This window comes from Pituophis catenifer, unplaced genomic scaffold (genome assembly GCF_029215685.1).
Source record: "Pituophis catenifer annectens isolate HBS135680 unplaced genomic scaffold, rPitCat1.0.hap2 SCAF_3, whole genome shotgun sequence".
Taxonomy (NCBI): domain Eukaryota; kingdom Metazoa; phylum Chordata; class Lepidosauria; order Squamata; family Colubridae; genus Pituophis; species Pituophis catenifer.
The window spans coordinates 192,241,467-192,255,104 of NW_027256883.1; the positions used below are offsets into that span (position 1 = coordinate 192,241,467).

The 13,638-nt window shown below is 38.4% G+C and overlaps 1 protein-coding gene across 2 annotated transcripts in view; it reads right to left on the reverse strand.

Annotated features, from left to right (window-relative positions):
* ZMYND8 (zinc finger MYND-type containing 8) overlaps window positions 1-13,638 on the reverse strand; it is a 78,780-nt gene that overhangs the window by 35,773 nt on the left and 29,369 nt on the right. For both annotated transcript variants that reach the window (XM_070941716.1, XM_070941715.1), the window contains exons 4-7: window positions 6,258-6,476; window positions 4,773-4,886; window positions 1,170-1,262; window positions 2-89 (exon numbers count right to left, since the gene is read on the reverse strand). In XM_070941716.1, coding sequence (XP_070797817.1) covers window positions 2-89; window positions 1,170-1,262; window positions 4,773-4,886; window positions 6,258-6,476 — 514 coding nt within the window. The remainder of the gene's footprint in view (window position 1; window positions 90-1,169; window positions 1,263-4,772; window positions 4,887-6,257; window positions 6,477-13,638) is intronic.

Genomic DNA, 13,638 nt, shown 5'->3' on the forward strand with positions numbered 1-13,638 from the left:
CCCCCATTGTAAATAATGCAATTGTGCAAAATCCATTTGGCATCAGCCAGAAAGGCTTCAGTGCAACCATACATCTTCTTTTTAACATTCTGAAAAGGATAATATAAACATTGTATTAAAATGAGGAAATAATATCTAAATCCAGAAGCTATCTACTATATCATATTTTCTTAATACTTTTATTCCAAATAAATGAATGGAAAGATTAAAATTAGAATAATCATCAACTGGAAGTAAACAGTAGATTCAGGAATGAGTTATCAAAAAGATGTTAGATATTATAAGCGTATTAAATATAATTACTGAAGTTTGACCAAATTATAGGAATTTTGAAACAAGTATTATTATTGTCATTTCTTTTTTTATATATGAAAATCTACTTTGTATCATGGGACAGAGCACCATAATACACTTGAAAAAAAGAATCAGGTACTTTATATTTTTAAATTATGTCCTTTAAAATAAAATAAAAAATCACATTTGAAGCTAGCCTCAAAATTGATTCTAAAAAACAGATATTTGAATGCCCTCTGTAGTTAAATTAAATTAGAGAACTAACATCTCACTCTTTGCCTTTCCCACTCTGTCAGAAACTTTGCATGCCCTTATTTCCAAAACTCAGAAATGAAATAAAAGCAGAAGGCTCTTAGATAAAAGTTAACTAAAACTAAACAACTAACTGGCTCTATGTTAAAGTTTCTGGGAACATTTGTCCTGCAAAAGAGACAACTATGGGGACACGTGACAATAATTAAGAAGGCTGTCACATACAGCAAGAAGTGGACATTCTCTATTGCTCCAGAGGGCAGGACCAGAACCAATGGATTAATATAAGAAAGGAGATTGAGGCTAGATGTCAAAGGAATCTTTTTGTCTCTATGATCTGTCAACCAATGGAACAAGTTGTTACAGGAAGTGGTGAGTCCCCTTTGGAAGAGATCCTCATCAGAGGCTTGATGGTCATTAGTCAGAGATGTCCAAATGGAACCTTCAGGGGGGTGGGATTAAATGACCAGTAAGCTAAAATCCCTTCCAACTCCGTATTTTCACTTAATGGATTTCTTAATGAACTTCATACATTTGAGAGAGATATTTATCACATCAACCAATTGGAAAAAAATTAAAATGATCTAATATATAGCGAAATAATCTCCTTCCTGTCTACCAACCTTTTCTAATGTACAAAGGTCCATTGGATGAAAGATGTATTCTGCATAATCTGGATGCTGATCCAGTGAAACTGGCTTTTGAAATGGCTCTGTCTGTTTCAATAAACACAAAAAATTACAGTTACAATACAAATCCTATTAAAAACAAGTATAATGATTAAAAACAAATAGCGTGTCAAAACCAGGGTGATTATGTTTGCAATCTGGTTAATCAATCAAACTGAGCAAGAATCAATTGTTTAAATTTGATCCTGTAAAAGCTTGAAAACCAGACTTCATGTATTATAATCATTGGCATTCACTGCACATTCATGGTCAAAGAACAACATACTGTACAGGTAGATTTCTTTTTACAATTGCCCAGTTCAAAATTACAAAAGTGCTGAAAGTTAAGTTTTCAAGACCAGTCCTCAGACTTATGACTGTTGCAGCATCTCAAAGTCACATGATCATGACCATGTTGCTGTCCTAATTATGGTTGACAACTCCCTATAATTGTCATATGTTCATATATGTATAACAAACATACGTATATGTGTTAATTTAACTTTTAACACATTCATATTTAGAGACTCCCCCAAGCCTATACTTAAGTGTTTTTATTAAAACATTAATAAACATTAAATAAAAATAAACATTAAAACGCACAGCAGATCTAACAATGCTCTTCCTCTTCAAAAGTGAAATTTAAATTTATGGTATTTATTTATTTTTTAAGGTTTATATGATATTTTTACTGAATAACTGTAAGCTGCCTAGAATTGCCTTGATGAGATGGGCAACCAGATTAGATAGATAGATAGATAGATAGATAGATAGATAGATAGATAGATAGATAGATAGATAGTCTATGGCGGCTCGGGAGTTCATGGCTTCCATGATGGCCTTGGACCTGACTCAGTTCATGACCCTATCACATGGGGGGACACACTCTGGATCTGATTTTTGTCTCTGGTCAGTGGCAGAGTGATCTGGAAATAGGGGATTTAGTCATCAAATCCTTGTCATGGTCTGATCACTCTCTCCTTTGCCTGGACTTTCAAACCGCTACCCCTCGCTGCAGGGAGATGGAGCCGATTAGATGGTTCCGTCCCAGGTGCCTGATGGACCCTGACAGGTTCCTGACAGAGCTTGGGCCATTCCCTGAGGCACTGGCTCATGGTGCGACTGAAGAATTGGTGGCCGCCTGGGATAGGGCGGCCACTGGAACTCTGGACTGCGTCATGCCTTTGCGGCCTCTGACCCGGTGCCGATCTCAGCTGGCTCCCTGGTTCTCCGAGGAGCTGAGAGAGATGAAGCGCCGGAAAAGACGCCTGGAGAGCGATTGGAGGGCCAGCCGCTCCGAATCTGACCGAACACTGGTGAGGTCTCATATTAAGATCTACCTAGTGGCGATAAAAGTGACAAAATCTAATTATTTTTCCGCTCTTATTGGGTCTGCAGAGAACCGCCCAGCAGCTCTGTTTAGGGTGACCCACTCCCTCCTTCATCTGGGAGCGAGAGAAGACCCCTTACAGGGCAGGGCTGAGGATTTTGTGCAATTCCTGCATGACAAAGTCACTCAGATTCGGGAAGGCTTGGACTCTGATTGGGTAGATTCGGATGGGGTGACGGAGGTGGATCTTGAGAATGTTATCTGGGAGGGGTTTGACCCTGTGACTCCCGAGGACGTGGACAGGATTCTGGGTAGGCTTAGCCCTGCCACATGTTTATTGGACCCGTGTCCCTCCTGGTTGGTGTTGGCCTCCCAGGCGGTTACACGAGGCTGGCTCCAGGGGATTATTAATGCTTCTTTGAGTGAGGGTTTCTTCCCCCCCTCTTTGAAAGAGGCGGTGGTGAAGCCCCTCCTCAAGAAGCCTTCCCTGGACCCGGCTATATTAGCGAACTATCGTCCAGTCTCCAACCTTCGCTTTGTTGCGAAGGTTATTGAGAGTGTGGTGGCGCGACAACTTCCCCAGTACCTGGATGAAGCTGACTATCTAGACCCGTTCCAGTCGGGCTTCAAGCCGGGGTACAGCATGGAAACGGCATTGGTCGCATTGGTTGATGATCTCTGGAGGGCTCGGGACAGAGGTTGATCCTCTGTCCTGGTCCTATTAGACCTCTGAGCGGCTTTTGATACCATCGACCATGGTATCATGCTGCGACGATTGGAGGGGTTGGGAGTGGGGGGCACCGTGTTGTGGTGGTTCTCATTCCTCTCCGACCGTACGCAGTTTGTGTGCAGGGGGACAGAGGTCGACCTCGAGGTGCCTTGTTTGTGGGGTGCCGCAAGGGTCGGTCCTCTCGCCCCTTCTGTTCAACATTTATGTGAAGCCGCTGGGCGAGATCATCCGTGGTTTTGGGGTGAAGCTCCATCAGTACGCTGATGACACTCAGCTGTACATCTCCACCCCGGAGCATCCCAATGATGCCCTTGACGTGATGTCCTGGTGCCTGGAGGCCGTGCGGACCTGAATGGGGAGGAACAGGCAAATCCTTTCAAGACCGAGTGGCTGTGGTTCCCGGTGTCCCGGTATAGTCAGCTGGTTCCATCGCTGACTATTGGGGGTGAGATCCTGGCCCCCTCAGAGAGGGCTCACAACTTGGGTGCTCTCCTGGATGCACGGCTGTCTTTGGAAGAGCATATGACGGCCGTGGCCAGGGGAGCTTTTTATCAGGTTCGCCTGATACGCCAGTTGCGTCCCTTTCTGGACCGGGATGCCCTGCACATGGTCACTCGTGCCCTCGTCCCGTCCCGTCTGGACTACTGCAACTACATGGGGCTCCCCTTGAAGAGCACTCGGAGGCTCCAACTGGTCCAGAATGCAGCCGCACAGGTAATTGCGGGAGCTGCATGGCGCTCCCACATAACACCGCTCCTGCGCGAGCTGCACTGGCTCCCAGTGGTCTTCCGAGTGTGATTCAAGGTGTTGGTTACCACCTTTAAAGCGCTCCATGGCTTAGGACTGGGGTATATACGAGACCACCTTCTGCCATCGACAGCCTCCCACCGGCCAATATGCTCTCACAGAGAGGGGCTCCTCAGGGTGCCGTCGGCCAAACAATGTCAACTGGCAGCACCCAGGGGGAGAGCCTTCTCTGTGGGGGCACCAGAATGAGTGGACTGGAATGAGCTGCCCCTAGATGTGCGTATGATCCCCGACCTGCGCACCTTTTGCCACGCCCTGAAGACTCTCTTGTTTCAACAAGCCGCGCTGGCCTAACATGAATATGAATTTTAATGGGTGTATGTTAGTTTTTAATTTGTGGGCCAAATTTTTGTATATTTGATTTTAATGGTTTTTAAATTTTGTAAATTTTATGTGTTTTAATATGGCTGTACACCGCCCTGAGTCCTTCGGGAGAAGGGCAGTATAGAAATCTAATAAAAGTAAAAGTAAAGTAAAAGATAGATAGATAGATAGATAGATAGATAGATAGATAGATAGATAGATAGATAGATAGAACACACACACACACACACACACACACACACACACACAGAGTCTGCCCATACCAGACACTACAATATTAACACATACTGTGTAATTAGAAATCTAAAGACAATTTATTTTCAAACAAGCAATAAGTACAGTCAAATATCAACACATATCTTCTTACCCCTGGCTGTTTCATTTTTTGTAGTGCAAACTTGAGCAAGTAGGATAGCTGTTCAATAGTGAGCATTGTCATAGCTTTACTTTGTGTTTCTATGCATTCTGCTACAGTAATTTTCTAAAAATAAAAATCAAAAACACTGAAAATTCTCAATAATTCACAATTTTCACATGCAAAAACAAGCACTGAAATTATTTTACATTATGTGGAATTATGAATACCACAGATATCCATGTTCATGAAAATACCATGCTATTTCTCCAGGGGGGAGCGTAGATGTTTTTGTCCAGGTACATGGATGCGTCTGACCAATATCAAAAAGCTAAGTAGGGTCCCATCGAGTTAGTATTTGGATGGCAGACCACTAGGAAAACTTAGGGCTATAAAACAGACTGGGAAATCAAGCAGTGGCAAGCTACTTGTTTATTCTTGTCACTAAAACTACAGGGATGATCCATTACAAATCTAGCATGACTGGAAGCAGGTTTCACTTATTTTCCTAATTGATTTTAAAGGCCCATAAGGCAACGAACTATACATACTGAAATGCATAGCCTGAATCTAGATTTGATTGTGTTGAAATCATTGGAACTACTGCCTCCTTAAATCTCACTAATTTCAATGAATTTTCTAAGAGTGACCAACTTTGGATCTAATCAACTTATTGTCCCAATCTAGCTTTCTTTCTTAAGCATGCCCATGGTCTAGAATTTTTCATTGGCAAGTAGAAGTACAAAATAAATACAATAGTTATAAAACAGAATTTAAAGTAAGATAGCATAGTTTCCTATATATACAGTACAAATAAAAGCTTGAGTGGCAATATCAATCCTTTGACACAGGTCCCATAGCATAAAAATTCAAACAGTCTATGAATACGAATTATAAATACACTTTTTCTAAAATAATCCTATTTCTTTTTAAGGATCGTGGTAACAATTAGCAGATTTTGTATGAGGCAAATTATTAGTCATATCTAGCATGTTTTGAGAAAAATCTATTATGTTATTCTCTATTCACTTTCCTTATACAAATAATCTTACAGACACAATGATTTCAACTTGTCTTTTAAATGGTATTTTAAATTTCTGGAAACTGCTTTGTTCTGAAACGTTTTCACACTATACAAAGAATACTTAATACACAAAATGAATAATTTCAAAATAAAATTAGGAAAATGCCACAGTAAAACATTTTATCATGATAGCATGTAATCTTAGTATCCTCTGTTTTCTCATTCACATCTTGCCTTTCTCCATTATATCTGACAAAGCAAATCCAATGAGCCTACAAAATAAATTGTAAATAAAAAACCAACATCGTATCAAAACATAAAACTGCTAAATATGGTAAAGGCCTTAATTTGTATGATTATTTACATTAACCTATCTTTTCAAGACATGACTACACAGTCAAAGTCAATGGCAAGAGAACAATTTTCTACAAAGTGAGAAATTAGGAGCAGGGAAACAAATATGGGCCTCATACCTCACATTCTGGGCAAAACCAATCCCCCTCTGGCTCCGCTGTCAGTTTCAGACACTTAGCATGATAAACCCGAGGGCAGAGTTCACAGCAGAGGACTTGGCCTTCCCGATGACAAACCCAGCAATAGAAATCATTCCGTCCATCCTGCGGTACAACATCAACAGGGTCTGTGGTGAGTGGCTGCTTCATATAGTAAAACGGACCATGTCTTAGTTCTGACTGAAATGTAGGCAAGAAAGACAGGTTTGGTTTCAAAACAAATTTGTATTTTAAAATTAAAATAAGCAAATATGACCAACCAGCCCCCACCTAATATTTAAGCTGTTCCAATCTCTCATTCAGCACACCAAGCATTTGAAAACAGAGCTTATATTTACTAAAGTAAATATAATTTTTCCAAATCAGATGCATTGGATCTTCAACTAGAGGCAAACTACATAAACCATTATTCATTTGCTTAGTAATTATGTGGCATTAAAAAAAAACAATCACTATTTAGGGATAGGTGACGAGGGTTTTATTCTTTATGCTATATAGAATTGTTCTGGATCACAAACTTCTATAACTGAAACATGCATATAATTAAATTTCTTCTCAATGTGAAAAGCGGCCACTGGAAAAAGGTGGAGTCAGGGGTTGTAGATGGATTGAGACAGAGCTGAAAAAAAAGGTGTTGGGCTTTCTAACAGCTGACTCAATCCAGAAATAATTATTTCAAAGCATGGTTCACAATGAATCTTCTTTTAAAATATTTACTGAGACTAAAGCTAATTACAAGAATATTGAAACTGAACTATTTCCCTCTGAGAACTGATTTATCCCATAATACATTAGGAAAGAGACTTTCTTAATTCTTTCTAATTTTTTTCCTGTGAACTGGCAAGCGATTCTTTTCAAGGTTAACAGGAATAACTTTCAGCTGTCTGTCTGCCCAACCATCTCCAGCCTCCTTATCTGAGAACCCAATCTTACAAATATATAAGGTCCAGGCTGCACTTTTTGGTTTGTGTGTGCGTGTGTGTGTGTGTGAATAAGATATACAAAGGAAGTGACATAGATATCTTTGCTATTTTATTGATGGGAAAATACAACTGTTTTCCCAAATAGTATGCATAATTATGTAATGTTTTAAACCTAACAACCTCTATTACAGAAATCAATGAAGCTGTGATTTATCTAGCATGTTTTATACTTAAAACTCTTGTACCAAAGGAAGTGCACAATTAGATAAATTGCTAACATATCTCATAAGCACGTAATAATGATACATTGGCTTCTTTTTAAGGCACAAACTATATTTTGAATTAGTTCTGTTACGAGAACATAATTATATTAAATACTACTGTATTGAGAAGTTTGTTTTGTTTTAAGAAACAATGGAAGAATCGCTACAATATCACTTACTTCCTATTAACTATCTATGGTAATTAACATTCAGCCAAGTTAATAGCCCAACGTAATTTGTAAGACTGTCCCCTCAAATATACATTTTACTTACAATCCCTTCCATAACTACTCTAACAGTTACTCTGTCTGGGAGTCCAAGTGTGAACATTGTATGCAGCTGTGTCTTGAACCATTGTCTAAATCTCTAGATGTACACACTTTGGATCAGGTTTTTCTAGCCTTACAAAAGGCAAATAGGGTTGGGACTAATAGCTGAAGGAAGGATGTTCCATAGAGCAGGGGCCACTGTGTAAATAGCTTGTCTTCTTTTCCTCACCAGTTGACACCCTTTGGTTGACGGAATTTGCAGCATGCCCATTCTGCTAAATCGGGTTGAACAGAGACCCTTGGAAAAAGAGGTACTCCAGTCCCAAGCCATGTAAGACTTTATACATGACAACCACCACTTTGAATTGCACCTGGAATCACATCAGTAATCAATGCAGCTCAGGCAGAAATGGTGTTACGTGGGGTGTACATCTGGCACCATTTACTACCTACGCAGCCATATTCTGCACTAGATGAAGATTCCCAATGCTCTTCAGGAACAGCCCCATGTAGAGTATATTACAGTAATCTAAACGAGAGGTTACAAGGGCATAAATTACTGTGAGCAGGGCCTCCTGGTCCAGATATGGGTGTGCAAAGGCTCTCCTAGCCACGCCTGCCACCTGCTCTTTGAGCAGGACCCGTGAGTTCATGAAGACACCATATTGCACACTGGGTTAGTCTCAGGTAGTGTAATCCCATCCAGAACTAAACATAGAAGAATATTGTCTCTTTGTCCCAATATTCGCAGCCACTCCATTTTGCCCGAGTTGAGTCAGAGTTCATATGACCTATCCAGTCCCCTAAAGCCTCCGGATACTGGGATAGGACATCCACAGCATCACTCAAAGGGCCTGGGGTAGAGATACAAAGTTGGGTATCATCAGCATATTGATAACTCATCCCAAACCATTGTGTCACCTCAACCAGCAGCCTCATGTAAATCTAAATAGAAGGGGAAAGACAACAGTACCCTGAGGCAGAATCCTGAGGAAGGAGGAGAACCAGCACAATACAGTGCCATCCACCTTCCAATTCCTGAAACCAGCCCAGAAAGATATCATGATCAATGGTATGGAACACCACTGAGATGGATGCACTACCTCCATCTCGCTCCTGCTAGAGATCATCTATGAGTACTATCAATGCCTTCTCAGTCCCAAATCCCGCTGTGAACCCCAACTGAAAGGGGTCTAGATAATCTGTTTCATTCAGGGTTCTCTGAAGACGTTATGTGACCTCTCTCTCCACCACCTTCCTAGAAAGAGAACATTGGAGACCAGACGAAAACTGTGCAAACAATTTGGGTCAAGTGAGGAGGGGGCCCACTGCCTCTTTAAGAGCTGATAGGATCACTTCCTTTCTTGAGGAAATAACTACTGCCCAGACCCACATGTCCTTCCCACATGGACTTAATTAGCCAGGAGGAGACAACACATAAGTGACTGAACTAGCAACTGAGAGGGCTCTGTTCATGTTTTTCTGACAAAATTCTCTTCTTCCCAAAATACATTAAAACAAATTAAAGGCATAAAATTAATACAGAATAAGGAGTTGGTGGAAAGGGTATCTGCACCTGAGAAGGAAAGGAAAAGTGGGAATAGAATTGGGCAGAAATGAGGCCAAGAGAATAACAGGAAAGGAAAAAAAAGGAAAGAGGGAATAGAAAAGGATTACATTCACCAAAAACAGTTTATCTCAAGCATCAGCTAATCTTCTAATGTATCTATACTTTTCAATACCCATTTGGTCATTCCTTTTGGTCATTCCTTTCTTTTCAGTGTCTTATTTGTGCTTTCAACTATGTAAGAGAATCTCCTCCAAGTGTATTAAAACCATTTTTAAAAATATCTTTCTTTTTTTGCACATGCTATATACTAATGGACATAGCCCAAATACCTGCTTAATAATCTCTTCAATTTCAATTATTTTATAATCCAATCAAGAAATTAGGGCAAACCATTACTTATGAAGAGACTAATCTTTGCCAAAGTATTCTGCTCACATTTATTGAACATTCTATTATTATATTAAATTATTCTGCTGCAGTGTTACTGAGATTCTGTTCTTAACTACTGGTACAGTTTATATCAGACACCTAAAATTTAATTTAAAAATTGCTTCAGCCCATGATAATTTGAACAGTTAACAGCAATTAAGTGGCTGCAATGTAAGAGTACAAAAAAAAAAAAACCCACTCTAACTACAAGCAATATTTTTTCTGTCAAAGGAAATCAAGTTCCATCCACAATATATAGTAACTTATGTTTCTTTAAAGGATTTCTTTAAATAATTATGAATTTGTTGCAGAAAAAACATGAAGCTGCTTGAAAATTAATTGTGAAGAGTGTGCTGGGAAAAATATCTCTCATATTTTTAAACTAGATAACAGGTATCAGAATCAGTGGGGACGTAATTGGCTCACTGTTTGAAAATGTGGTGTTATTTTTTATCTTGCTATAAAAAGATACTTTTTATCTTGCTAATATGTAATAAATCTAAATAAGCTCCTGGATAATCTAACTCCTATTAATTGCCAATGGGAACCTTGCATTCATAGTCACAAAAGGTTGACAAGAGATTTGAAATTCTGGACCTCAGGTTTTTTATCTGCATCTCAGAAATAGCAGGCCCTGCATTAGCATCCAATAAGACTCCAGCTACATTTCAAAGTCCTGGCTTTAATCTATAACTTCTTTATGGCTGACTGGTTACTCAGTCTCTCATTTTCAGTAGCATTTATGGCCACTTGCAGCATCCTGGTGTCATGTGACTGTGCTTTACATTTTTGCCAAAAATTGGTTTTTGGGGGGAGGAGGGAAGCCCCATGGTGAACTGGCTTGCTTAATGACAATGACATTTGCTCAATAACTGCCACAAAAAAGGGGCATCAGTCACATGATGACCTGTTTTACAACCATCACAATTTATGATCATAATGGGCAGCTTCCATTATGGTCATAAGTTGAGGACTACCAGAATTACTTTTTAAAGGATAATAGGCTCACACTCACATATCAGGTGGCCAAATATCTTAAGTCACAGAATTGCGCACAACTTTTAATTTGATATGCTGTTTTATTGTCCCATTGTTCCCCCCACGACATAACAAATGGATGTATTAAACTATTTCTCTTTTTTAACGTAAAAGCTGCTTAAAGACTGGCCAGTTTATAAAGATATTTGAATTTGAGTGAGGATATATTCCAACCTCCCACTATCATTTCATTTCATTAGCACATGAAATCCTTTTAATGATTATATAAGTGAATTATAAACAAGCAGAAAATGTGCACATTAAGATTAATAAAGCTTTTAGGATATAATACAATAAAATAGAATCCTAACAAAAATAATCTTACATCTATGACTTTAGACTATTATTATTTTTATAACATGGCATTCCAAAATATGGTAGAAGAACGTGTAAAAATGCACTGCAAAATAACTAGCAGTGTAGAATAGAAAACTGATAAAATGTTGATAGAAGCATTGATCAAGCAGCAGTAAAATAAAATGGTCCCACAACTCCAATTAGAAGAAACTTCTAATTAGTCTTTAGAGGGTTCCTCATTCATATTATCTTCAGCAAAATAAAAAGATCACACCTGAGATTTGACATATTCCGTTTTTCAAGTAAGAAAACAAGATAGAAACAATATCCAACATCTCTTACATACTTCCAGTCTTTTTAACGCAATGTAATCATGTAATAAATAACATGATTGTTTAAATTGCTACAATCCCAATACCTAAAATTATACTGGATTAAGTTTAAAATGAACCTTGGGAAATCTGTTCAACATTATTATTTTATATTTCATTTCAAAATAAATGACTATTATCCTCTGGAAGTATGCTCATGTTATCTTCACTGAAAATATATTAGATGTGGACATTGTAACTGATATCCTTAAATTACCTTTCTATATGCTCTAGAAATTACCACTGAAAAGTGTCCAGAAATTTCAGGTGATGCAAAATCCAGCAGCCAGAGAGTTAACTGAAACATTTTATTGAGATCATATCATCTGCTCATATGAAGAGTCATACTGGCTTAAAAATGCTTGAGGGTGCAATTCAAATAGTAAACTTGATTACCTTTAAACATTAAATCAGTACTGTTAATGCCTATAACATGGCCAACTTGTTTTTTTAATCTTTTTTTAAAAAGTCTCTTCTATGCCCTGCCAATCCCTTAAATTTATCTAATGAAAATAAGAGAAGGCACCTTTTCTGTAACTGGGAAAAATTCAATCTGAAGATAAATAAAACTGACAAATAGACTTTTTTTTACAAATGTATGGTGCCATACATAGTATCATGTAAGGAGTTGCAATTATTGGATCTCAAAAAAGCTGTAAAGCTATAATTGATGAAAAATATAACTAAAATTATAGACCCAAAGAAATCTTATGCAAAAAGGTTACAAAGTTCCAGGCTATCTTAGAAAGAGAAATAAAAGTAAGTAGGGACATGATGGCGCACAGGAGTGTAGACTTAGTTGAAACATTTGGACATCTACCTATCTTTAGTTCATATGGCAGACATTTTGGGGAAAAGTTGAGGGACACTAATACTTTTGGCTCTACATGGAAGATATACATCACTATATATGGATCCACATACAAAATCATACGGGCAGAGCATCATTGTAATCGTTAGATTTCATGGTGGAGACACTGATGCTTGTTCCCGAGCAGAAACAGCATCACTAGTCCACCCGGGGCATGACAGCAGGCAGGGGAAGGAACATTTTGCATTTCTCAGCATTGGGATATTTGTCAGATTTTCTGAGGATACATCAAAGAAATAAAGTGGACCTGTGCAGAGATTTGGATTTGAAAAACAAAATATCTTTTGGTGCATGAATGAAAGTGCAAGTACCACCTGTTGGAAATATGTTAAACCAAATGTACATTTTCCAGGGTAAGCTAAGTTATGGAGGCCAGCCACAAAACCTTGGAAAAATTGCAGATGCTTTATGGTGTTCTCAAGAAGTGACACATAATGTATCAAACACACTCTGACCTCTTAAGCTAGGTGTCTGTATAGTTCTAAGATGGAAGTTCTAGCCCTTGAGTCCATCTGGTCCTATAACAGTTATTTGTTGATCCACAGCCTTAAAAACATTACAGATGGTCCAACAATGGTGCTCACTTTTTCTACTAGGGCACCCAACTAGTTCAGTTGTCTTGCCCAAAGATCTCTTTTAATATTAGTTCTACTATAACAAGTATACAACTTCAGAATGGCTTCATTAACTAATTCAGAATAAAATAGTATCCTTAGTTAATCGGATTGCAAAAATGTAAAAATCTTGAGTGGAGTTTAAATTAAAAATCTATATTTGCATTTTTGCAAAACCATTGATTATTTTCATTTTCCAGCAATGACCCTAATGCTAACCAGAATGAATACTGCACATACATTCTTGATAGTTATGGTTAATGTGTGTTGAAGTATATTGAACTTTGAATTTATTGAGCTTATTGAACTTCTGTATTACTTTATTTTGTACACTATCTGGGCCATTAGAGTGATAAGTTTATAAAAAAAAAACCCTACCATATGCAATAGCATTCCTCCTAAAGTCCTCACAGATCCAATCTTAATATAACTACCTGACTTTTTCAGCAGATTCAGGGGCAGAGTAATTTGTAATCTCCCAGTTTTGATACTGATTTTAGCCAACTTGTCTTATAAACTGCAAAACTACTGTATTAGCCCTAATGTGGGATAATGTTTTTACTGTTATTGCCAGACTGTTTTAATTTCTATTAACTTAATTTTAATGCTTTTAAGGAGGATTTGAAAATCCAATTTATTCAATGAAGCAGTCTGATTAGTGGTGGTCGCCAAGAGCTGATGTTGAAAATGGCAGTAG